The 26,760-nt window shown below is 48.4% G+C and overlaps 1 protein-coding gene across 1 annotated transcript; it reads right to left on the minus strand.

Annotated features, from left to right (window-relative positions):
* Positions 1 to 683: 683 nt before the first annotated feature.
* Positions 684 to 20,026, minus strand: eepd1 (endonuclease/exonuclease/phosphatase family domain containing 1). Its single transcript, XM_080532990.1, has 7 exons — positions 18,801 to 20,026; positions 10,780 to 10,831; positions 4,408 to 4,518; positions 2,491 to 2,631; positions 2,042 to 2,183; positions 1,625 to 1,819; positions 684 to 1,234 (listed from the first exon to the last, which is right to left on the minus strand). Exons 1-7 carry the CDS (start codon positions 19,649 to 19,651, stop codon positions 1,047 to 1,049), a joined length of 1,680 nt encoding a protein of 559 aa, XP_080389116.1. The 5' UTR covers positions 19,652 to 20,026; the 3' UTR covers positions 684 to 1,046.
* Positions 20,027 to 26,760: the final 6,734 nt, after the last annotated feature.

Raw genomic sequence — 26,760 nt, forward strand, 5'->3', positions numbered from 1 at the left:
ACACAGGAGAATTAATCAGAAGCTTAAACCGTTTATTCTTAATGTAACAATGAGATCAAGAATGTAGAGTTTGCAAAGCCTAGATGGTCTGTAAAATGATCTGATGATATTCACAATTGCAGAGTGTTATATAGAGACATAGCCTGCGTTTGTAAATTCGCCGGAGCGCACAATGGGTTCAACGTCATAAAGGGACCAAGTAATTTGACTGGACAAGAGGCAGTCACGTGGACGCTCCGGCGCTCTCAGAGCTAATTTACAAACGCGGTCATAGTGACTCCACCAGGTCATGCTGACCTGACCCTTGGATGTTCATACACCAGGCTTTTATGAAAGCAGAGATAAAAAGAATGTTGATTCACTTGGGAAATCGCAGTTTCTGATAAACACAAGTAGGAACTTTCCACTACAGTATCTAACCAGATATAGTGCAAATAGTGGAATAGTGCAAAATACATGATAATGTACAGTGCAAGGTATTACAGTATAGGTATACAGTGAGTATAAATAAATGAATATAAAAGTCAATATACATGAGATGAATATCAATATGGTATGTACAGTTATGATATGTACTGTATGATGTGTAAAGAATAAGAGCAATTGCTGTCATATTCTCCTCCATCACACTGTTGTCTGCCTGAATCACATATGGAAGACACGACACAAACACAGAGTGAAAGTCTATCCATTTCATTTTATTTCATATACATTTTTAAAAAAAATGTTTGGCACACACTCATCATAGTTCTATGACACAAACAGAATATATCTCTTTTTAATTTAGTCGAAACAACGTCATGGCTCTATGCAGGTCTCTAATATACATTGATAAAACGAAACTAAAAAGGCAATCTCGGTGCTTCTCACATTCGTCAAGTAACCCGTTGCTCCACTGCAAAGCAAACCAAGCCAAAGCAGGAACCAGGGCCAAGTCATTCTGACATTGTCACCGCCTTATCTCCTTGACACGGTCACGGTCGTTTGTCTCTATGGTGACCCGGGAGGGGGCACGGGGGGAGGGAGGGGAAGGGGGGGGGGGGTCGTCACCGTTCGTGTTTGGGTTTCTCGCCTCTCTCCACCACGGCCACTCCGTTCCGGGTCGGCTCCTTCGGGGCCAAGTCCACGAAAAACTCAGCCACCACTGGACAGTGGTCTGACGCCACTCCACCCCATGACCAGTTGTCCGGGATCCAGGGGTTAGTCAGGCCCTCCCGCACCACTGTGCATTGACCTGCAGGGGGCAGCAGAGACAGGAAATCACAGTTTAGCGGGTGCTACTGCCAGGCCTGGATGCCACGCTCACGACACTGACAGACACATGCTGTAAATGTGCTTCACATCCAAATGGAGCCAACTGTTTGATTGATGTTTGTTATGGTAGTGGTTATACAACCGGTACAACCAACCACACATCCTGACACTGACAGACATACAGACACACACAAACACAGACATACACAGACACAAAGACACACACACACACACACACACACACACACACACACACACACACACACACACACACACACACACACACACACACACACACACACACATAGACACAAACAGACAAACAGACAAACAGACACACACACACACACACACACACACACACACCAACCTGCGTAGATCTTCTTGAGGGAGCGGCTGACCCAGATGTTATCCAGGCAGTGGGAGCCCTGCGGAGCCCGGGTGCTGATGTTGGTGAACTGGGTGGTGGGCACCAGGGCGCTCAGCTTCTCCTTCCTCAGGAGGTCAAGCTCTGAGCTGTGGGGGGGCATGCCAAAGTCCCCCAGCACCACCAGGTCCCTCTCACCTGCGCACCCAGAAAGAGACAGAGGACGACCTTAGCAACATCGTTAAGCTACAGCTAAAATGGGAGTAGAGCCTTTGATTGCCCCCTAGAGTAAATCTCTGGTTTATCCCCTCCCCGGATCTGTGGATGGTAAAGTGACTACATAGGTCTGTAACCCGGGGGGGTCTATAACCCAGGGGGGTCTGTAACCCGGGGGGGTCTATAACCCGGCAGCAGGCTGACCTTTCAGGGTGTCCTGCATGCTGGCGGCGAGGCGCTGCGTCTTGGCGTCGTCTGAGCTGTGGCTCTTCCCATTGGTCGACTCCGAAGGCGTGGCTGAGGCTCTCAGGTGGACGTTTACGATCGTCAGCTCTGACGCTCCGATCTAGTTAAAGATACCAAGAGGCCTGTTAGTGCAAAAGACATGATGATGATATACTGTACGTCCCGCTATCTGGTTAGATGCCAAACTGCATTTTGTTGTCTCAGTACTTGTACTCTGTACAATGACAATAAAGAATCTAATCTAATCTCATTTAATATAACATTGTAACATGGGAGAGTGTTGAGTGAGAATCAGAATTCAAATCAAGGATACAATCATTGCTTTGATTAGCGCATTATACATTCACACGTTGTGTTAAGTAGACATACATATTCTCATCCTATGGACGTGGCGTTATCAAACGTACATAAAAGTGAGCCAGGTAGGGCCGGGGGTGGGGGTGGCCGTGCTTCCCGTTGCCGTTGACAACCGGACCGTCCAGGACGGCAGAGTCTTTGAGGTCGATCCCGGAGGAGCAGTCCCACAGGAACCCGGAATAACTGACTCCCTGAAGGAAGACAAAACAAAACAAAAAGGTCAGAAAGGTCAAGGGTCAGACTTCCAGGAGGGATCACATCAATCAAAGGTTCATCACACACTCTAAGCATATCCCAAATGTCAACCGCCCTACATACAAGAAAATGTCACTTTGAAAAATCCCAGAATATGGGCAAAGAAGCTGGAGAGGCTTGACCATGGGTACACCGCGAACACGATTGACTCCCGACAAACTCCAAACCTACATGAACCTCCTTCTCAAGGACAGGAGGGGCCGCTTTATATAGACGAGAGCCTGGGGATAACTGGCCTATTTGCATTTCCTTAGATTAAGACACGATTCACGGCTGGTGTATTGTTAGCTATTCTCTTGGTAACAGCATGAATGAGTCCTCTTTCTCACTAAGGGGGGTGGTGGGTGGTAGGGGACGGGATGTACTGCATGACCCTCCCTGAGCTGTGGGTGCCCCTCTTGGCAAGAGAGAGAGAGAGAGAGAGAGGGGGGGGGGGGGGGGGGTCACATGCTGGGGTATGTTGGTCAGCAGTACTGCAGCTCTGGTGCTTGATGGCCCAGATTGATACAGAGAGGAGTCATAGATAAGAAAAGGGCATCGCAACAAGGACACTGCAGATATGATACACCACTCTCCATGATACACTTCCTGCTGCTCATTCAAATTAGCTTTTTTTCTTTGCACCGCATGCACACACACACACACGCACACACACACGCACACGTGCACACACACGCGCACACACACAGTTTTCTCATGTCGCAGTGGCCACACAAAAGCGCTTCTGGTTGTTAATCTACCACCTGAAGTAACCTCGATTCAGCAGAGCATCACGTGGAGTGGAGAGTACCAACACACACACACACACACACACACACACACACACACACCCCTCGAAGCCATTATAAAACTAATCGAATCATACACACTGATCCTGTTCTCCGGTGAACGGGGGCGTAGCAGGGAAGAATTATAGGGCCATTCCAGCAGAACACCCGAACAATACAACCCCAGAAGAACTGCAGTCTGACAGTTGCTGTGTGGAGGCAGGGGGGAGGTTTTACGACGCCACCCCCACCCCCTCCATTATCTGTCCCTTCCATCTTTCGTGACAGAAAACGTGGCCGTGGAGAGACACAGGCTAAGCTCAAGTTCATATCGAGGGTCCATCTCAAGCTCGGCTTCCGCCGTGAGTAAACAGAACACTGCTATCTGGCTCCTCAGAGCAATCCTTCACATGGTGGGGTGGACACCACCGGGAACAGAGAGGCCTGTCAGACTGTTTTACTGTATAACCAAAACAAGCTTTATTCACACGTGACCTTATGACCCCTAAGGAGGCCTTGGAAGGGAGGTGTGCTGTCCTACCTCTGCCAAGGACGGATGAGAGAGCATTAGTGGAAGGTTGTGTTTGAGAGGGGAGAGAGAGGTGTGTGTACGTGTTTCAGAGGTAACGGCTGTGTTTACTTCTGAACTGTAACACTCCGACGGGTGGTTTGTGTCAGATGGGGTGTGAGATGATGCGAGAGGTCTGTGTCTGTGTGTGCATGCGTGTGTGTGTGTGTGTGTGTGTGTGTGTGTGTGTAGAGGGATTTTGGGCGTCTGGCCTGGTTTTCAATGTGTATTGAACTATTTGCAAAGGAATGTCCAATGTGTGATTTCCACAGCTACTACACGTGCGGGTGAGGAGTGTGTGCACAAGAGAAAGAGAAGTGGGGGGGCGGGGTTCTGTCAGACATTTCGGGGCTGTGAGGACATTGGACAAAACCCACCTTTTCCGAGTGGCCAGTGGACGTTTCAGACACAGCACACCTCCACACGCCCCGCGGTCCTCTCCACTTGCGTACGCTGGCCAACGTGCCGAGGTTCAGCTCCACACAGAACTGCAATAATACAAGAAAGGACGGAGGACGTATTAGATCACAGTACGTGACAGGACAGGACAGGACAGGACACGTACACATCACCAAGCTGTCAACACACACTGTTGAGTGTCAGGAACACCAAGTTATATAGTATACCAGGGTGCTTAGTGGTGCTTAGTGGCATCATCGCAAGGTCCCCGGTTCGATTCTGACCCTCGACATTTCCTGCATGTCATCCCTCCTCTCTCTCACCCATCTCGACTGTCTCAATCCCAATAAAAAGCAGAAATGCCATGTTTTTAAAAAATATGTTAGTTATATGTTATTTATAATTTGGACCTATTTACCCAATACCATTTCTTTTTAAAATATCTTCAGCAGCTATTCTGAGACATGAAGGGCTGATTAGAAGTCAAGTCCAGATGTCTGTTTATGTCTGCTCTACTACGCCTTAATAATTCATAAGAACAACTGAAAGAGCTCTCAAACGGAACTATTTCTTCTATCTTCAGAGGATACTATCTAATACAGGAAATACACTCAGAAGAAAAAAGAAGTGGCCAAGTGTGTTGGAGGTCAGACACGTCGTGCTGCATCACGCCAGAGGACATGACGGCCAGTGAGGAGCGGTGGAGTGGAGGAACGAGAGAGGCTGAGGAACGGAGGGGAAGAGAGGAAGGGGAACTTGGCAAGCTGCTGCCTCACATTCCTCCACCCAGCGACCTGCTGCTAGCTCTATAATTAACCCCAGAGGGAGAGCTCATCTGTGGGACACCAGGAGAGGCAGAAGACCCTTCCTTGGAGCCCTCCTACTCCCCCTTCCCTCCATCCAACAGCCTTCCCGCCCCACCCGCCCACTCCGACTCCCACCGAGGGAGAGCCAAGCTGACATTGACACCAATTAACCACCAGCAGAGCTGTCATATCAGGCTGATAATCCGGTCAGCTCCCTGTCCTGCTGTGTGTCAGCCTCGGACGGGCCTACTACACAAGACACACACACACACACACGCACGCACGCACGCGCACTCAGACCTCCCTTCCCGACTGCACTAAAGCATTTGATCTGTTCCACCACCAGCACACCTGATTCAACTAATCAAGTACAAATCATAATTGCTTTATACTTGATTAGTTGAATCAGGTGTGCTGGTGGTGGAACAGATAAAATATGTGGAACGGCTGGTGGTCCCCGAGGAGAGGTTTGAGAACCACTGCACTAAAGCATTATGTCAAGTGCAGAATAAATGACAATAACAACATTTAAAACAAAAAGAATAACATTTAAAACAAAAATAGCCGCCGTTAGAAAACCAAATAAGCTTGAAAGGCTTTTGCTTTCATCAATGACCCATCCGGATTCCGGATGGAGATATGAGGATGGATCGCTTGCGGGCATCGTTCCCGCGCAACACAAACACACCCATAATTCATCTGTGATGACCAAGGCCTTGGCCTGGTGCCCTGGCCGAGAGGAAGCGGCTGGCACGGAGCTGGTCTCTTACAATAAGACCTGCCTGGCACAGATGTCTTGCGCTATTATACGAGAACACTTGAGTACATTTATTAAAACTGAACGCACAGACTTGTTTTTTTCACTGCCCGGGGTTTAATTATCTAATTAATGCAATCAGCGTTAATCAATACCGGAGATGAGGGGGGTCTATCAAACACTCTACCTGGTCGCCATGGAGACCCCCGGAAGTGCAGTAGCCTGAGGGAGTGCCGTAAAAAAAAAAAAAATGCTTTGTTCCCAGCTATCGATGCACTCATTGGGAATATCAGAAGTGTGTGTGTGTGTGTGTGTCACTATTTTCACTTCCCCAGGTTACAGCCAAACAAAAGCAGACAGTCACCATATTCTCCAGACTAGTTCCTCTCTCTCAGGCTATATACATATATATAGGCGACATTTGAAACATGACCGCACAACATGCCATTTCACAGAGAGTGTGTGTGTGTGTGTGTGTGTGTGTGTGTGTGTGTGTATGAGAGAGAGAGAGAGAGAGAGAGAGAGAGAGAGAGAGAGAGAGAGAGAGAGAAAGCAAAATTGTTGGGATTCAAAGCATAACAGTCATGTTTTTCCATTCCAAGGAATTTTCCGGAGCCTGTAGTTTCTGACAGATATGCTGCTCCTGATGGAGACCTGTAGCTGTTAGAAGCTTGGTCCCCTTCCTAGTATGGATCAAAGCATAAGTGATCCGTCCTTTTGCTAGCCACAGTCTCTCTCACACACACACACACACACACACACACACACACACACACACACTTAGAAGAAGTGAGTACGTGGGGAAAGGCCCTTTTCTGTTAGCTACTCACTGTTATGGAAGGAAAGCCTTGTCATGGTAGTTATGCACTCCACCACAATATATTCACGTCTTCCCTATCATTTAAAATAATAAAAAGGGAACGTGTGTGTGTGTGTGTGTGTGTTTGAAAGAGGAAGATAAACAAGAGAGAGACATTGTGTTGGTGTGTCAGGGTGTAGACTAGAACTGTGTGGGTTGCCTGCATCAGAGGTTCGCTAGGCTGGATGCTGGCCTGTCTCCGCAATTAGCCATGCTACACTGCTACCGTGGCAAGACAACGGCAAGCTAGCGACAGCCTAGACGCGCAGGCTCCAGTGCTAGGGTCAAGGGTCACCCCAGGTCACTCCTGTTGAGCCCTGTTAAAGGCTAATAAGTGGTTCGTAAAATCTTCGTATTAGGAATATCTTGTAAACAACCGAAGGGGGGAACCTAAACAAACGAATTAAATCACTGCTGAGAAATTTCACCACAAACCACAGAGGGTTACTAGGAGACCAAACAGACCATGCCATGAGTGACTAAGCACGGAGGAATGTCAGTCGTTACTAAAATTGTCGACTTCCAACAGTTGGTATATACTTAGTGTGATGTGGTGCCTCATCGTCAGATGTGACCCACCAAGATCTGTTGAGAGTTTTGGGGGAGATTACTCATGTAAACAAAGTAGGGTAGCAACGATACATTGCTGCACCAGGCCTTAAACATAGTGCTTTTTAATGCGATTGGAATGTACTCAAACCAGTGTGTGCCAATAACTTAATATAAACAAACATTTAAAAAAATAATTTTGAAAATGAATTAAATTGTCCTAAAACTGGGAAACCTGCAGTCAAGAGACTAAACAAGTTTTCAAAAAAGGTTGAGGAATTCCATTGGGGAGTTGTAAAAAATTCCTTCGGGGAGTTGCGGAGAGCATCCGTGTAGAATGCAGAGGCAGAGGCCAGCTGCACCCTGGGATATCCTGCCTCGTAAGAAGATCAGGCGGTGTGAAAGCTCTCCCCTCTGCCACTTAAGCCCACACAGGTGGAGACTGCCGTAAACATCAGGAGGCCATTACGTGTCTTGTTTCACCAGGGAAAGCCAACCTCCAAGAAGAAACTGTGTGGGAAGCTGAGCCGACCTCAGTCAAGACACACCGGGATGCCATTGTGTGTCTGGTCGCCAGAAAAGGGCATTCTCTGAGGTGAAACTGTGCAAGATGCTCCCGCTGCATGGATTCCCAGGACTGCATAGCAGAAGAGAACACAAGGACCTAGCCTCTGGTTATGGACACAGTGTGAAATCAGAACCATTCACACTTTATGACTCACTGACAGCCTGCACTGCAGAGACAAGAGGGAGAGGATGGAGGGAGTAGGAAATATGCGTGGAGGATTAAAAGAGAGAGAGAGAGAGGGATGAGTGGGAGGGCAGGAGCTCACAGGATCCTTCTGATGTGGGTCATCTTCTTTTAGAAAGTAGCTCCATCTCCTGTCCTCTCCTCTCCTGTCCTGTCCTGTCCTGTCCTCTCCTCTCCTCTCCTCTCCTGTCCTGTCCTGTCCTCTCCTGTCCTGTCCTCTCCTCTCCTGTCCTGTCCTCTCCTGTCCTCTCCTCTCCTCTCCTCTCCTGTCCTGTCCTCTCCTCTCCTCTCCTCTCCTGTCCTGTCCTGTCCTGTCCTGTCCTGTCCTCTCCTCTCCTGTCCTCTCCTGTCCTGTCCTGTCCTCTCCTGTCCTCTCCTGTCCTCTCCTGTCCTCTCCTGTCCTCTCCTCTCCTGTCCTCTCCTCTCCTCTCCTCTCCTGTCCTGTCCTGTCCTCTCCTCTCCTCTCCTGTCCTCTCCCCTCCTCTCCCCTCCTCTCCTCTCCTCTCCTGTCCTCTCCTGTCCTCTCCTCTCCTCTCCTCTCCTCTCCTCTCCTCTCCTCTCCTCTCCTCTCCTCTCCTCTCCTCTCCTCTCCTCTCCTCTCCTCTCCTCTCCTCTCCTCTCCTCTCCTCTCCCCTCCTCTCCTCTCCTCTCCTCTCCCGTCCTCTCCTGTCCTCTCCTGTCCTGTCCTGTCCTCTCCTCTCCTCTCCTCTCCTCTCCTCTCCTCTCCTCTCCTCTCCTCTCCTCTCCTCTCCTCTCCTCTCCTCTCCTCTCCTCTCCTCTCCTCTCCTCTCCTCTCCTCTCCTCTCCTCTCCTCTCCTGTCCTCTCCTGTCCTCTCCTGTCCTGTCCTGTCCTGTCCTGTCCTGTCCTGTCCTGTCCTGTCCTGTCCTGTCCTGTCCTGTCCTGTCCTGTCCTGTCCTCTCCTGTCCTGTCCTGTCCTCTCCTCTCCTCTCCTCTCCTCTCCTCTCCTCTCCTCTCCTCTCCTCTCCTGTCCTCTCCTCTCCTGTCCTGTCCTGTCCTGTCCTGTCCTGTCCTGTCCTGTCCTCTCCTCTCCTCTCCTCTCCTCTCCCTCGGTATTGGTCTGCTGACCTACTTCTCTCCAGGAGTACCTGTCACATTCAGTGCTGCTAGACGCAGAATCCAATATCAATCTTGTCCAACAGCAAACATGGCTCTCCCTCACCACTGCTCCACTCTGAAAGTCCGCCAATCCGTAGCCAACGTCTAGCATGAAGAAACCCTCTGTAGAGCTTGTATGCATAGTATATAACACATACCATTTAGCTGAGGCTTTTATCCAAAGCATCGTACATTGCAATGAGCGCATACATTTCAGTATACATGGTCCCAGCGGGAATCCAACCCACAACCTAAGCGTTGTTAGCACCATTCTCTGCCAACTGAGCCACAGAGGACCACTCTTACACAATGAATGGGGTGCAGCACAGGGGAGGCTGGCGGAGGTACAAAACGGAGGACGGGCTCATTGCAATGCATGGAACGTGAGTGGGATACTGTTCCTCATTCTGTTCATTCTGTTCCTGTGATGTAATGTATGTTGGGTAACAGGAGGAGAGGCGTGCTAGCATACAACATGTACAGCATAGCAGGCTGAGTGGCCTCTTCTATAGATGCATGTGTCCTAACACTCTTAAAGAAGACACCCTCCACAGCAACTACTGTTTTATTTATAGCTGTGAAAGCACTGGAGTGTGGGGGGGGGGGGGGGAGGGAGAGAGAGAGAGAGAGAGAGAGAGAGAGAGAGAGAGAGAGAGAGAGAGAGAGAGAGAGAGAGAGAGAGAGAGAGAATGTGTAGCTGAGACAGAAAGCAAAAAGGTTAAGTGGCTGAGAAACGGAAAGAGGAAGAGGGACGGTTAGAAATCCTCTTCCTCTTCCTGTCAAAGAGGCTTCAACGCTTTCACCAGCAGAACAGACGTGACCGGGGCTCTGCCAATCAGAACAGACCTGACTGGCGCTCTGCCAATCAGAACAGACCTGACTGCCGCTCTGCCAATCAGAACAGACCTGACTGCCGCTCTGCCAATCAGAACAGACCTGACTGCCGCTCTGCCAATCAGAACAGACCTGACCGGCGCTCTGCCAATCAGAACAGACCTGACCGCGGCTCTGCCAATCAGAACAGACCTGACAGGCGCTCTGCCAATCAGAACAGACGAGACCGGCGCTCTGCCAATCAGAACAGACCTGACTGGCGCTCTGCCAATCAGAACAGACGTGACCGGGGCTCTGCCAATCAGAACAGACCTGACCGGGGCTCTGCCAATCAGAACAGACGTGACCGGCGCTCTGCCAATCAGAACAGACCTGACCGGCGCTCTGCCAATCAGAACAGACGTGACCGGGGCTCTGCCAATCAGAACAGACCTGACCGGGGCTCTGCCAATCAGAACAGACGTGATCGTCGCTCTGCCAATCAGAACAGACTTGACCGACGCTCTGCCAATCAGAACAGACGTGATCGTCGCTCTGCCAATCCAGCGTTCCTAACGGGGAGCGACGCTCTGGCGGTTGGGAACATGGGAAACGCTATGCTCCCCGAGCCAATCAGAGCCATGCATATCATCTAGATTCTAGAACTAAGGAGAACATCTGGGGAGGTCACACCATACCTTGTCCAGGGCCTCCCGGTCAGCCAGGTCCTGTACTGCCAATAACTTGATGCTGGAGAAGGAGAGAGAGAGAGAGAGAGAGAGAGAGAGAGAGAGAGAGAGAGAGAGAGAGAGAGAGAGAGAGAGAGAGAAAGGAAGAGAAGTGAGCAAGAGAGAGAGAGAGAGAGCAAGAGAAGAGAAAGGGGGAGAGAGAGAGAGAGAGAGAGAGAGAGAGCAAGAGAAGAGAAAGGGGGAGAGAGAGAGAGACTGTCAAAACAACACAGAGCTAATCTTGGTTATTCAACCCGTATATATTATTATAGCACACAGGGTACGCGTAGCAAGCGTTAATGACCTCTGGTAACACTGAGGCACATGGCCTGTATACAGTTATGACCTCTGGTAACACTGAGGCACATGGCCTGTATACAGTTATGAGAAAACATTGGGACTCCTGGGTTCCTGACTCGACAAAAAAACATGACTCATCATTTCGTGCTGGTGCCTGTGAGTAAAGAAATAACCTCACTCCGAATCCCAGACTGATAACAACAACACTTAGACACATTAAACATGCACAGAAAGATGGTGGGGGGTGGGAAGCAGACTTTGGACCGAGAGCTCATGAGACGATACAACACATATTGACACACTGAGAGGTAAAACATTGACTAGTACCTCATGAAAATTGATCTGTTTACTTAACTAAAATGCCAGACGTAATGAATAAATTATGAATTGAAAAACATGCGCACTGTTCACTCCATCTCTGCGTGCACACACACAGACACACACAGACACACACACAGACACACAGACACACAGACACACAGACACACAGAGACACAGAGACACAGAGACACAGACACATACAGAGACATACAGAGACACACAGACACACAGACACACAGACACACAGACACACAGAGACACAGAGACACAGACACATACAGAGACATACAGACACACAGAGACACACAGAGACACACAGACACACAGAGACACAGACACACACAGACACACACAGACACACACACACAGACACACAGAGACACAGAGACACACAGACACACACAGACACACACAGACACACACACAGTTCTACTCCTCTCCCACTTGTTTGGAACCACCAGAACTTCTTGCAATTAACTAAATGAGCAAACATCCCTCATTCTTCCACTTACTCAGACCCCTTTATAGAAATGATAACTCAGACCTCATTTTGTAATGGGAAGGCAATTGAAACAGAACTACAGCTTTAACAGAACTACAGCTGTAACAGAACTACAGCTGTAACAGAAGGGGTCAAATGCACTCTGACCTATGGCACGTCAGGGATTACACACACAGAGACACACACACACACACACACACACACACACACACACACAGGGATATAAGCCAATAGCACTGTATAAGCCTTCACCACTTCTAGTAATTTTTAAAAGGAAAACCCCCCCGTACATAACGGGTTTCATAACGGGAATGCTGCCACTGCAAAACCATGACCAATCTTATCTGCAAATGCAGTCATTATTAAGGGTTTTTCAATAAACCGCATTTACGCTTCTGTAATCGCGTTTTCCCAGGGTTTATCGTGACGCCCACCGCCATCATCTGTGACGCAACCGAACTGTATGACTAATCTTGTGGGAAGTGGGATAATGACTTGCGAGTCTGAGGCTGATCAGCGTAGCCGCGACACAGCGTCACACAGCACATGAGGGTGTCAGGTGGGGACGCCAGGTTTGACTTGTGACTGTAGAGTGATCGGAGTGTCATGACATCACTTCCTCTGCTCCTAAGCCTTACGCTGACAAGCTGTTGAACGCCCACACTGATTTCAGCTGTCGACTCAGTAAAGAGCTGAACCAATCAAATCAACACTCAATAACACTCCTAGCGGCGCGTAAGTGGCCTTGCACACTGAGGTGCATGATGCAAGGTCCCTGGTTCGATTCAGGCCTTCGACATATCCTGCATGTCATCCCTCCTCTCTCTCGCCCACACAGTGTCAGGAAACGGACCATCAGGCCCGACCTTTCATCCATCAGATAATTCCAAAGTACCCACAAACTATCCCTGTCTTAAAACTCTTTGACCTTGACTTCCATACGGGGGTCGGACAGACGGACAGACGGACAGCATGAATATGTATTAGCCTCTGACGCTGATCCGACTCTTAATTCCAGTCAGCATGAGCGGAGGAGCGGACATTGTAACTGGCAGGCGTAAGTACACAGCACTCCGGACACGTCCCAAGTACGTTCCAGAAACTTCCAAAGTGCTTATGCCACCATGACAACGGCGAACTGTATAATAATGTGATGTCACACTGCAGAACAGCACATCTGCTAAACGGAAAATATGCAAATGTCAACGCTGGGCCTGGCTGGGCCCCGCAAGTGATTATGCCTCAGTTCACTGGAGCAGTTCAGCCATAAAAAAAAGAGGCGGATGAGAGAGATAAGAGCAGGGACAACCACTGAATAGACGGAGAGAGCCATGGGGTTTTCTAGAGATAGAAGGAGGAGGAGGGAGGGAGGGGAGGAGAGGCGTTCGCTGTCTTATACAGACGGGGGTCACACAGTCACCGAGAGAATTATATAACAAGTATTTTATGGCCCCTACGGTACCTGTTCTATTGTCTTTATCCGTCCAGTTCGGGTTGTTGTTGCCACTACAGTTCTGCCCCACCCCGAGTCACCCATCAGATCCTGTTTTCAGAACAAACGGGTCTCCGGGAGTCACTGTGACACCGCCCTCTTCCCTTGCTAGGTGTGATCACACAATGAGAGAGAGTAGTGGGGGAAGGGGGGGGAGATATTGACATTGACTGTTTGAGAGCGAGAGAGAGAGAGAGAGAGAGAGAGAGAGAGAGAGAGAGAGAGAGAGAGAGAGAGGACAACACAGACACCACACACACACACGCACTAATCGTTCAATGTCTCATCATCACAATGGGAGAACGCGACATGGCTGTCAACCAGATACTGACAATGATTTACCATGACAGAAACCTACCCTGAACCACAACACACCATGAGGAAGACAATCATAGCACACTGAGATCGTTGCATCACAGTAAGATGGATTGCAAAGGTGACCTTGGAATGTTCTAGAATAAGAGGGCAATCTGCTTTCAGAGGCAATGGTGTACTACAGTACCAGGGCAGGCTGGTTTCAGGGGTGAGTATACTAGTGCAAACTGTTTTCTTGTTGACTGGTTTAAGGGGGTATTCAGGGCCTATGTAGGCTGATTTAGGGGGGTATCCAGGGCCTTGGGTATCCAGTGACTGTGCAGGCTGGTTTCAGGGCTGAGTATACTAATGCAAACTGTTTTCTTGTTGACTGGTTTAGGGTGTATCCAAGCCCTGTGCAGGCTGGTTTAGGGGGGGTATCCAGGGCCGGTTTAGGGGGGTATCCAGGGCCTTGAGGGCTGGTTTAGGGGGGTATCCAGGGCCTTGAGGGCTGGTTTAGGGGGGTATTCAGGCCTGCACAGGCTGGTTTAGGGGGTATCCTTGAGCCTTGAGGGCTGGTTTAGGGGTATTCAGCGCCTGTGCAGGGTGGTGTCCAATGCCTTGAGGGCATCAAACCCGATGGCAGAGGCAGGGGCTGCTGGGTAATGCCTCTCTCTCTCCCTGTCCTGTCCGCCCCCACAAACTGCTGCGCCGATGGAATTTTCCACATGAGAGCCTTCCCCCCTCTGTGCTCCTAACACCCTGCCTCAGCTCCGACCTCCGCCACCCCCCACCCCCCAACCCCCCTCCCCCAACACCCTCGTGACCTCAGCATCAATCCTAGGCAAATACACTACCACAGACCTCACACAAGCCAGAGAGCAGCGGCAGCATCGCCAAACAACGCTGACAGGGCTGCGAAGGGACTGGAATATAAACACTGCCCTCTTCCTCAGCGCCCTGACTTCCGTTTGGAGGCACCGTGGTGGGTGCACACTAGCGTTAGCATATTATAGCATAGCATCATCATCATCATGTCTGCCGTTTCTGCAGTGTGTTCTGGCCATGTTTGGTGTGGAGGAGCTCTAGCTGGGAGGGTTGTGTGACCTCCTATCCCCTCCTGCAGGCAGCTCCGCTGACAGGGATTAGCGGGGAGAGTGGAAGTGCTAACGCCACCACACACACACACGCACACACACACACACACACACGCCTGCCTGCCTCCCGCCCACCCGGTAATCCAAATCTAGGAGGGGGAGCGGATAATCTCAACCACTGCAGCTGGCTGGAACACGTCGTACACACCCACGCACACCCACACACACCCACACCTTACATATCCCTGGGAGGTCATGAAAGCCAGATTGCTGGAGAGTGAGGGTGCGAGACGAGCGTTGTGACAGTGATATGGTTAGCAAGGGAGCCGCAACACCAGTGATCTACCTTGCACACACACACATACACATCTCTCTCTCTATCTCTCTCACACACACACACACACACACACACACACACACAGCAGCCTGACTGGCTGTGAATGTAGTCCGGGTTAGCGTCAACAACATTTACGCATACATATGTCATTTAGCAGAAACCTTTATCCAAAGCGACTTACAACATTTGAAGTGAATCATCTATCCACCAACCTCTGCTCAACATCATCGTTGATAACGTTACAGTCTAATAAAGAAAAGTAAAAATAGTGTGTTGACGCTAGAGGCCGGAAAAAGTACAGAGTACGAAGTCCGTCTTCTATAATCGTTCTACGAGGAGTGATTCTATGAAGGGATGTTGTTGCCAGACTGTATTGTCAACATGGTGTGATTAGGTTAGGGGATTGATTCTATGAAAATGCCTAACCAACTACAGTGTGCCGATTACGGATTTCCTTCTTTTTAATCAGATCATCTCCATTCAAACCAACACAACATACATTGTCTTTTTATCTTGTCGACCTGTGTTTCAATCGATTACCATTAACCCGATCAGGGCTTTAATGATACACCTCATTAACTCAGGAGTACAGAAACACCCTGGAATGTGTGTAATCTCGAAGTGCAGTATGTCAACTAGGCCTTGGTAGAGACTGTGTGAAGAGTATCTGCCTCCTTCCTCCCTCCCTCCCCAGTCTCTTCTAAGAACCTGCAGGCCTCTCTGGAGAGGATGTTCCTCTTTGTGTGGTTTCAGCAACAAGCACAGCCTTACCCCATCAGGGGTCTGTCACAACAGAGGTCAAAGGTTAACCAGAGACATGCAGAGGCAGCGAAAAACAAACCCGCATGCCTCCATAAAACACATCCGCACGTACGCGCTCTCACCCCAGGTTACCTTGAGGGTTTAAGAATAAGGCTTCAATGGTTTAAAACGAGTCTGGCATTTCAGAGACGGACATCAGCTACTAACTGAGTTTGCTGTTGTTTTGACCCAGACCACCCCATTTAACAACAGTGTTGTTGCTTTTGTCAACAACGACTTTACAGCCTTACTTTATACACATCCGATCCAAATCACATTTTTCACAGTAGTTTGCACAACATTGTCTGTGGACAAAGGCCCAGGACAATGTTCAAAGAGAAAATGTTGACTCTCTCTCTCGCGGCACAGTCTAACTTGCACAATCGATACTGCAATGCGGGGCACTCCACCGATGTCGCAAAACTGACATTACAGCATTTCTGTTCGAATTCCGTTCCCTGACACAACAGCGATTTTCATCTGCTGATAGACAGACTCAAGAGACGATGTTCCTCTATGTGATAGATAGATAGACAGGTCCCTTTATTGATACCCGAGGGGAAAATATGGTTGCTATGCTGAAGACAGATATATGCCAAAAACCAGATATCCTCACAGACATACTGTACACAAACAGCGTGGCGGGGGGGGGGGGGGTCTACTGTGAGAGTACACTGAACCCAGCCAAGTCAAGCCAAGCCACTCCAGCAACAAATAAATGAGTCACTCCAGGAACTCCCTCCGGCAGAAAGACCGGATTCCTGGAGCACGACATTAATCCAGAGATTCAACATCAGAAGCGGACTATTTGTTTTTGAGGTTGTGTCAGTGCCACACCTTCCCTTCCCTTCCCTTCCCTTCACTTCACTGGTGAACTGTATTAACCTCCAGCTAGCTACTGGCCAGGGTGGTGAGGGGGGTGTTGTGGGGGGGGGGTGCTTCCCTTCCCTTCTCCTCAGCTGAGGGGGGGGGTGGGCTGGCTGGCTGGCTGACTGATTACAAATAGCTGGGAGAGACGCTGACCGTGACGTGACGTGGAGGAGTTCAGTGAACTCTAGTAGCTAGCTGGTTCTCTGAGGCGCGAGGAGGGCCGGCCCACAATGTAAACTCAGCCCTGAGCTTGTGAGTCAGTCAAGATGTCACTCAAAATCTCTCTCTCTTTCTCTCCCTCCCTCTCTCTCTCTCCCTCACTGTCACTCAAAATCTGTCTGTCTGTCTGTCTGTCTGTCTGTCTGTCTGTCTGTCTGTCTCTCTGTCTCTCTCTCTGTCTCTCTCTCTCTCTCTCTCTCTCTCTCTCTCTCTCTCTCTCTCTCTCTCTCTCTCTCTCTCTCTCTCTCTCTCTCTCTCTCTCTCTCTCTCTCTCTCCTATCTCTCTCACCTATGGCTCTAGAGAACACAGGAAATAGGAGGAGGGATGATCAGGGGAAGTAACAAATGGGATTTAAACTTACAGAGCCACACATCATCAGTCAGGGAAGGAAGGGAACAGGGTGGGGAAGTATTTGGGAGCAGCAGTTCCAAAGGTGGTCATGATCAAGTGTGAACGGTTTGGGAAAGAGCTTTGTTTACCTTGTTGTTGTCATGCGTTTAGGGTTTTTTTCATAGGGGAGGGTGTATAATGGGCGTGGCATTGTCTGATACTTGGGTGTGGTGGCAACACCGCTTCATTTCATTTGAATTCAATGTCTTCAGTACATTGCTCATGTTTGTGATAGACACAAGTGGGTGTCATGTGATGTATGCATGCCAGAGGCACCCTTTCTACCGGTTGGCAGTTTCGGTCTTAACACCAGGAAGGAATGTGTCTCCCCATTCACTTGGCTGGGAGACACATCCCCTGACTGCTGCATCACTCCAGGGGGTTACATAAGAAAACCCAGTGAACTACACCAAGTGCCAAAGCACACCGCCTGCTGTGAAACTCACACCCACCGCTTTCGGTGTGTGTGTGTGTTTGTATATCAGTGTGTGTGGGTGCAAATAGGTGGGTGTGCATTTGTGTGAGATAAGAAAGAGAGAGTGTATATGTGTGTGTGTGTGAGAGAGAGAGAGAGAGAGAGAGAGAGAGAGAGAGAGAGAGAGAGAGAGAGAGAGAGAGAGAGAGAGAGAGAGAGACAGTATGCGTGTGTGGGTGTATATGAGAGAGATAGAGATAGGAGTGTGAGTGTTAGAGAGAGAGGTATGGGTATGTGTGTGTGTGTGTGTGTGTGTGTGTGTGTGCCATCTTCTCAGATCAATAAATCGTCCCGGTGTTCAAACAAAGGCAGGGCTCTGCTGGGTTCTGATAACAGAGCCGGGTCATCCACTGAACCAGGAACAAAGACTGGACACTTACACTCAATCACTGGTCAGTGACGACCGCTGAGATGGGTAGGGGTCTTTAAACATTTGGTACAAAGCAGGGTCTAGTTTATCTTGATCACAAGACCTAGCCAGGACAACATCCAGGCTCTCTACGATAGGCTATAGCTACCCTATAGTCCTACCGATAACCCATGCCTAAGGACAAGAGCACATTTTCTCCTGAAATCTGACCATGTAAAGTTTCTCGGAAGAACTATGGGCCCAATACCCATGAGGGTCTAGTCATACAGCGCATTAGTGTTTGCAGAGGTAATACACTTATAGGTAATAGGTTTTCTGCATGAAAGGTTTTCACTAGGTAAACAAAAACAATTGTCACACTTCACACACACTTCACTTTTAGGCAATGGCCTAAATGCACCCGTCATGCACACATGTCTAGATTTGTTCATGAGCACCATTACAATACATTGTCAATTTCACATCCCCTAGAATGGCATATCTATCAGGGCGATGTGCGCGTAATAGGACAATAATACTCACTCGTTTTCTAGCAGCGTCATACAGACGACCTCTTTGACACCAGGATTGTTGGCCTTTTCACACGAGCAGCACTGGAGGTTCCAGGTCGCCACCCGCACCACCGCCTTCCCGTCTCGCACCCCCGACCCGGGCTCCACATTGGGGCGCACCGAGAGGATCTGTGTCGGCCCGCCGGCGGGGAGATCCAGATCATCACTTCGAAGACTGAAAGAGGTCGGGCTCGGGTGAGATTTGGTTGTGTACGTTAACCCTCCGTTGGTGTTGGTGGACGGTGTCCTAGAGCGCTCCACAAACACTTGGAAGCGGATTTTGTCCAACAGAGAGGAGTTGATGTTGTTGACCCTCACCAAATCTTCAATGCTTTTAAAAGGACCGTTCTCCGCGCGATAGTCTACGATGTTCTTGGCTATTTTCTCCGTGATGCCACGGATACTCATGAGCTGCGCCGGCGTAGCGGTGTTAATGTTCATCCCGGTGGAGGATGACAGGTGTTCCAAGTCTTTACGCAGCGACGACGGCGAATGCTGGGACGAGCTCGTCCTACTCGAGACGCAGATCTCCAGCTTGATGAACTCCAGCTTCGCGGCCCCGACCCCGCTCACCAGCGCCAAGTCCTCCACCTTCCTGTAGCCTCCGATACAGTCGCGGTACTCCACGATGTTCTGCGCTACCGTGCGGTTCACCCCCGGCAGAGTCATGAGCTCCTCCTCGGTGGCGGTGTTGATATTCAACCGCTCCTGGTTGACGTTGATGTGGCTGAAGTTACACGCCGCGCTGAACTTGCGCTTGCTGTTACTGAAATCCATCGGGTCTTTGGGGATGGAGCGGTGGCACCCCAAATTCCCTCCCATGGTGAGGCGGCTCGGAACTGTCTAGAACGCCGGCAGAGGGGCTCTGCACGCCCGCAATGTGGAACAGTACAGACCGGTCGATCGATCGACTCCTCCTAAGATACATGCACAGCATGCAAAGACATATTGTCGACGTGACAGTAATATCAATTCACAAATACACAGCTGTATGTAATGACAGAGTCTTCGTATGTTCGGCTGTGCACGGATAAACTACATCATAAAGCCTATAGAGCACAGCAAGTATCTTAGTTCGTTTTGGTTGTCCTATATTCAATGATGTGGCCGTTAACGCCCCCACTTTATTGTTATCGCTATACTTCTTCGTCATCCGTCCTTGGTCAATAGAGTATTATTCAGTACAGACACACTGACTGTCGGCGTCCGAGGCAGACTGAGCCGCTCAGTGTTTCGCACTAAATGCCAGATGGACTCTTCGTCAGTACAAGGGGGCGTGGCTCCGACTTGACGGACAAATCCATTTTCTCTAAAGAAATCTTAACGTGCCCTTGAACCCATCATCGCATCAGGTACGTTGTATTGTAACGTGCATACTGTGTGTACTGTGTAATACATGATTATGATACTAGGTAACAATTCTACAGCACCGGATTGTATTTTTGTTTTAATGACAACTGGAAATCATCTGGTTTTAAACGAATGAACGTTTTGCACAACAAGTATTAATCAACTTTGAAGGTAATCCCTCTGTATGAATATTATTTCATCATCGGAATCCGTTGAATGGATTAGGACGCTTTAACCCATATCAAACGCCCTTCATTACTTTTGTATTGGTTATAAATCTCTTAATCTCCTGGCCACTCTGATACCTCTGGAAGCAGGTCGAAAGGTTGCACACATGGAACCCTAACCCACTTGGTCTGGCCTACACGTCGTGTTCCATAGTCCTTTATGGAAAGTGTCGATGATGATGATGATGATGAATATGAAGATGATGATGATGATGAATATGAAGATGATGAGATTTACTGAACGTTGCCTCATCCCCTCAGCTTTCTATGGAAAAACAACTTATTTTTTGCGTGTGGGGCGGTATATCTGGTGCTGATGGAGGTAGAAATTGGAGGATGTGTTACCATTCGTAATTCCGCTCCATGTGTTACAAAGAGCCCGTCCTCCGATTTCTACCTCCACCAGCCTCCAACTAGGGTACAGTATTATTCTAGTAGGGCCTACTGGAAAATCACAGGCTATGCTGAACACACAAAGTATAGCTTTTTGCAAAAAGGAATGGTCTCTCTGTCTTATTCCATGATGACCACAGTGTATTTATGAGCCCCCTGTGTACATTACAGTATGCGTTCGTTCACTCAGGTTTGCATTCCAAACAGTAGACTAATGAAACACACAGTGCGCAATGGATGAACATGGGGATTTGTAAACTGTTCCTATCGCCCAGGGGCCCTCTTTATAAAAACTGAAATAAATTAGCTAGGCCTCACAGTCCTTCCCTCTTCATTAAAATATGCAGACAGCCCAGCCAATGAGGGAGTTGCAGACGGTGGTCAGAGAGTTTTACATAACATGATTCATTGTGGCTGATTTCAATGGACAGCCTAAATAATCTCCATACCTCCTCTTACAGTCTTTTTTTCTTCTTCTCTGATTAGATTAGCATTTCATTCCAATACCTAACACTAAGCCAGGCTGGGATTTCATCTCTAACAACACCGTTTTGTAATCATCTATTCTGTCCATCATTTTTAATCTAATGTTATCTATTGAATTTACACATACTTTTATTCCTTTCGTTCGCTCAATCTTAGCGTAGAAGCAATCTTGATGGAATACACTTTGTTTTGTGAGGTTTCGTGCCTACACTGTTCTTGTCAGCTAGGCATCCTCTGTGTATTAGTTCGAATCTCAAGCTACTGAAAAGACACAGTGAAAACTATAACTATCCATCTTCAAGGAACTCAATTCACCTTTATGAACAGCAGGGGAGGCTGTTGGAAGTAGAGATCAGAGGACAAGCTCATTGTAATGCGTGGAATGGCATGAGGAATGGTATCAAACACTTGGGCTTGATTCCATTCCTCACATTACAATGAGCCTGTCCTCCTATTTAGATTAGGTTCAACTCTAATGTCATTGCACAGAGTACACATACTGAGACAACATTACAACATTTCTGCCTCCTCCATGCAGCCCTCCCCTGATGAACAGATTAGGATGACATTCTCCATTTTAGTACCCTGCCAACCCTGTTCAGTATTTCATTTAGCTTAAATGACATCAACACACCACATCACTGATGTTAGTCTCAGCTCTCCTCCCTTTCAATCTCTTGACAGAAAGTCTAATCCGCTGTTAGGCAGAAATCTTTCCCTGGCAAGGACCCTGGATAGAATAGGATGACCGTGGAGGCAGGAAGGCCTCTGAATGCCAGCTTCCAGCAGTACAGTTAAGACTAGGGTGGAGACTGGAGAGGGTCCAGGGTCCTTTATTTAGCCGTCAGGGTAGTCCATGGCACAAAGTCAGGACATGTCCACCTCCTGCTGAACCCTGCTCTTTTTACGCAACACCGAGGAGGATTTACCGAGGGAGACATCAACAGGTAATGAAGATTACCTGAAGATGCAGACGGTTGATTACAAAACCAAAGCAAACAAAGCAGGACGTATTCAAACTAAATGACCCCTCAGAAAAGGACATAAAGGCATAACCATCACAGTGATTTAATCCAAAATATCTGAGAGGATTTAGATATGATGAAGTGATATGAAAGTGATGGACGTACAGGCGGAAATCCGGCTTTCAATTGCACGGAGAGCTCTGTCAAGAGAGAGGGGAGCATGTTAACATTATTCACCAGAAACTGAACAAAGACAATATGCCATTTAGCTGACACTTTTATCCAAAGCGACTTACATTGCAGTGAGTGTGCATACATTTACTCAGTATATGATCCCAGCAGGAATCGAACCCACAACCTAAGCATTGTCAGCACCATGCTCTACCAACTGAGCCACAGAAGACCAGCCCGTGCTAGTTAGTCCTTAAGCCTTCACTTCAGTCTGTCCTTTCTCATTTTAACTACAGCCATGAAGTCAGTTCATTTCCCATGCTAAATATAACATTCTGCATAAGTACACCCATATTCATCAGCAAAATGATTTGCAGGCCTCCGAAGGTTTGTTCTACCTCCACTGCCGTGGAGATAACGAGGGTTCCACTGCCGTGGAGATAACGAGGGTTCAGACTCCTTCACTGCCGTGGAGATAACGAGGGTTCAGACTCCTTCACTGCCGTGGAGATAACGAGGGTTCAGACTCCTGGCCAGCACTTTGCACTGTTCTCTACTACTGCCAGTATGAACTTACTCATCCCTGAGCTCTGGCAGCCAAAACTATTGGCCCCACTTGACCGGCAGAGTGAAGACTTGAGCCAGTGGACCGTGGAAACAGGCCCAGCACTGCCCACAGCCAACATCTGAACCTGTCCCCCTTCTCTCTCCATTATTAAAAATGTAAATGATTTTGATATGATATGATTTAATCATATCACCACTAAGCCATATCCATTGATACACACAGGCATGCTCACACACACACACACACACACACACACGCACACATACGCACCCACGCACACACACACACACACACACACACACACACACACACACACACACACACACACACACACACACACACACACACACACACACTCACGCACACACACAGACATCTCGATCCTGTGTGACTCAGAACCAAGCCTGGGTCCAGAAGTCTTTCTGTTGACCCCAATAATACACAGACACAACTTGGACACCCCTCCCCCCCCCCCCCTGGTTCAGCCTAGGCAGCAGGGGCGGCGCTAGGGGGTGGCTACTGGGGCTCAAGCCCCGGATGTTTTCTGAAAAGCCCCGAATGTTTTACTTTAAAAAAAAAAAAAAAAAAAAAAAAAAAAAAAAACTCTCGTGAGTAACGTGCAGTACCGGAGTCCAACAGAGAGGCAGCAGCTGCGCGACATTAGCCTGCATACTGCGTAGCCTGCCCTGCCCTGAAGAAGAAGTGATCTCAATCAGTGCCTGACTTGCACAATTGTAAGGATGGATATCCCAAAGTTGTTTTCAACAAAACAAGCGCCAAGAACTGTTGCAGCAGCCGTATCAGCAGCTGACAACAATGACTTCACCAGCAGTGATGACAGATGATGTTTCAGGTTTGTGAATCTTATTAGAAAGGTGACTGACTCACTGACACTACTTTTCCGGTTTGCTAATGCTAGCTGGCTATCATAACATAACGTTATGTTATAATGAAAATGAAACATAGCAAGGTACTGTTACGGTACATGGTAAGAAATCAAACAAAGGATAATACTTATTCAAATAAAGTAATATTATACTTATAATACTTATTCAAATAAAGTGAATAACAGGCTGATAGTCTTTGATATCTGCACTCTGGTTGACTGAGTAACAAGTGAAAAAGAATGATGTAACGTTAATGTTACAGCTAGTAAACATGGAGTAACCACATTAAGTATGCCCTTATGGTAGTATGTATGTATACAGAACATGACTCAAATCTATCCTAAGATGTAACTCTAACTAACTAAGTTTGTTTAATGTCCCAGGGGGGATTTGATTTCACAGTACTATACACAGGCCAACAATACATGTAATATATCGTCATATAACACAGGACAAGACTCTAAATACAATATAAGTGGTGAGCACAGAGTCTGCCCTGATATACATACTGTAACATAACTAGCCTCAGCCCATCAATTATGTAATTCTATACAAATATAAATGATGGTGACTGACAGGGGGAGCTACGTGTGCTGACCTCCCTCTGTGCCCAGAACCACCACAATTAGTTTGCTTCATTAAAGGGTGTGAATGTATATGTGTTCTCCAGTGCCTTTTGTCCGCTTTAAGGTGGTGGTAAGTTGAAGGTTGAAGGCCAAAAATTTCGGCGCGCTCCGCGCGCACATTATATTCTCCCTCTGGGCTAAGCCCCGGATCTCCTACGATCCTAAAACCGCCCCTGCTAGGCAGCATAGTAGAATATGGCCCCTGGTTCCTTTGTGGGAATCGGAGCAGCGAGTTGCTCTGTCTCTGAGTGATGTGCTGTGTCACCCTTGTGTGTGGTGCAGTGATGCTGCAGGTGTGTGTTTACTTGTGTTGCTGTGTCAGAGCCGCGGGACCTAGAGGTTTCACACAGAGACAGAGTTTAAGCACGATGACAGGCACCACGGCGGCAAACGCTCACACTGTCTGTCTGTCACCTTGGAGAGGCTCCAGCCCAACTGGAAGGACGTCATTGTCAAATTACCAATTAAGCAGCCTGTATTGGCTGCGCAAGCCAGGGGAGTGCACTTAGCGAGAGCCTGGTCCCCTGTGTTTCACCAGCTGGGAAACATCATTTGTCAGGATGTCCAACAACCCCGCCCACACCATCGCAGCAAAACTGGGGGGGGGGGAGTAATTAATCCCACTAGGAAGCCATCTGCACCACCACTGCATCAAGGCTACTGGGCTGTCTCTGCGTTGCGTTGTGTGTGTGTGTGTGTGTGTGTGTGTGTGTGTGTGTGTGCGTGTGTGTGTGTGTGTGTGTGTGTGAGAGTGTGTGTGTGTGTGTGTGTGTGTGTGTCTGTGTGTGTGTGTGTGTGTGTGTGTGTGTGTGTGTGTCAGGCGTCTCACACCAGGCTCCGCATTACTCACGCGCACGTATTTTTTGTACATCCACATAATAAAAGCCATCAGGTAACAGGCGAGCGCAAAAAAAAAACAGAATGACAGATGAATGCATGAGATGAGGCGGGACCTCCAAAGGTTTGACTTGGCACAGCGCGTCTTGTTAAACAGTTCCAACATTAACGCTGCGTCTCGCAGACAGAGCACGCCACACGCGAATACGCTTCTTTCTTCTTTTTTTTTATTCTTTTTTTTACGCCGGCAGTGTGGGGCTGATGTAGGAGGCTGCCAGAGAGGCACTGGCATCGGTGTGTGGACAGCAGGGGAAATCAGAGTGTCGTGAGGGGTTATGTAACCGAGATTGGATCCAGTTCCCTAGGCCAGGCATCCAAAGAACTGCTGACAGGAAGGCTTAGCGTCCCCGCCACTATTTACGTCTTAGAACTGAGCAGCACAGAGAGGCTTTTATGCCCCAGAGGCCTGGAAGAACCACGCTAGGCCTCTGGAGAAAGCTTGCCTCTGAGGCAGCTCTCAAGGTGACAGTGGATAGAGATGATTGCATACTGTATATATTTAAGCAATATCACACGAGAGGGAGTGTGTTATACTGAATATCAGCACGGCTGTGATTCGGTCGTAGGTACGAGGCCGCAGGCCGAGTACCGCCAAAATCCTTATGAAAATCCTTATGAAAATCCTTATGAAAATCCTTATGAAAATCCTTATGAAAATCCTTATGAAATCCTTATGCTACAATATGAAACAACACTTTTCTTTGATCAGTATGTATCAGCGGAGGCCGGTGGAGGTAGAAATCGGAGGACGGGTTCATTATAATATATGGAACGGAATAGGATCAGAACAGTATCAAACATGTTCCATGCATTGCATTACAATGAGCCAGTCCTCCGATTTCTACCTCCACCAGCCTCCACTGTATGATAGATGCCATGTCACCTTGCAACCTCGGTCAGTAATAGGCTTTCTCAAAAGTCTTGTGTAGCTGTTTTAGTGTCCTGGATTAAAGCCAATGATGCACATCATTGGACAGACAGTAAAAGTTCAATCACTATATAGTAGCCTATACCTAAATCACTTTAATTATACATAGGCCTACCGACAGCCTTTGTGCCGCGAAAACGTTTTGAGGCTGGCAAGTCTGGCTGTAAGACAGATTCCGTATAGATGATTGTACATTTATGAGTTGCACTGATGGTCTTATTGACGAGCCAAAGATTTGTACTGGCTAAAGCTGCTGCATGATACAGGTTCATTCTAGACGTTGTGCCCTCTAGGGTGATGGGGCCTGAACCTTGCTCTCTGTTCAGTTTGACTTGGCTGGACCACAATGGACGCTGGTGGAGTGTTACACACTCCCCCCCCCCCCCCCCTCTCTCTCTCTCTCTCTCTCTTTCTCTTTGCTTTCTCAGGTGCC

This window comes from Nansenia antarctica (genome assembly GCF_963989245.1).
Source record: "Nansenia antarctica genome assembly, chromosome: 5".
In the NCBI taxonomy this organism is placed as follows: Eukaryota; Metazoa; Chordata; class Actinopteri; order Argentiniformes; family Microstomatidae; genus Nansenia; species Nansenia antarctica.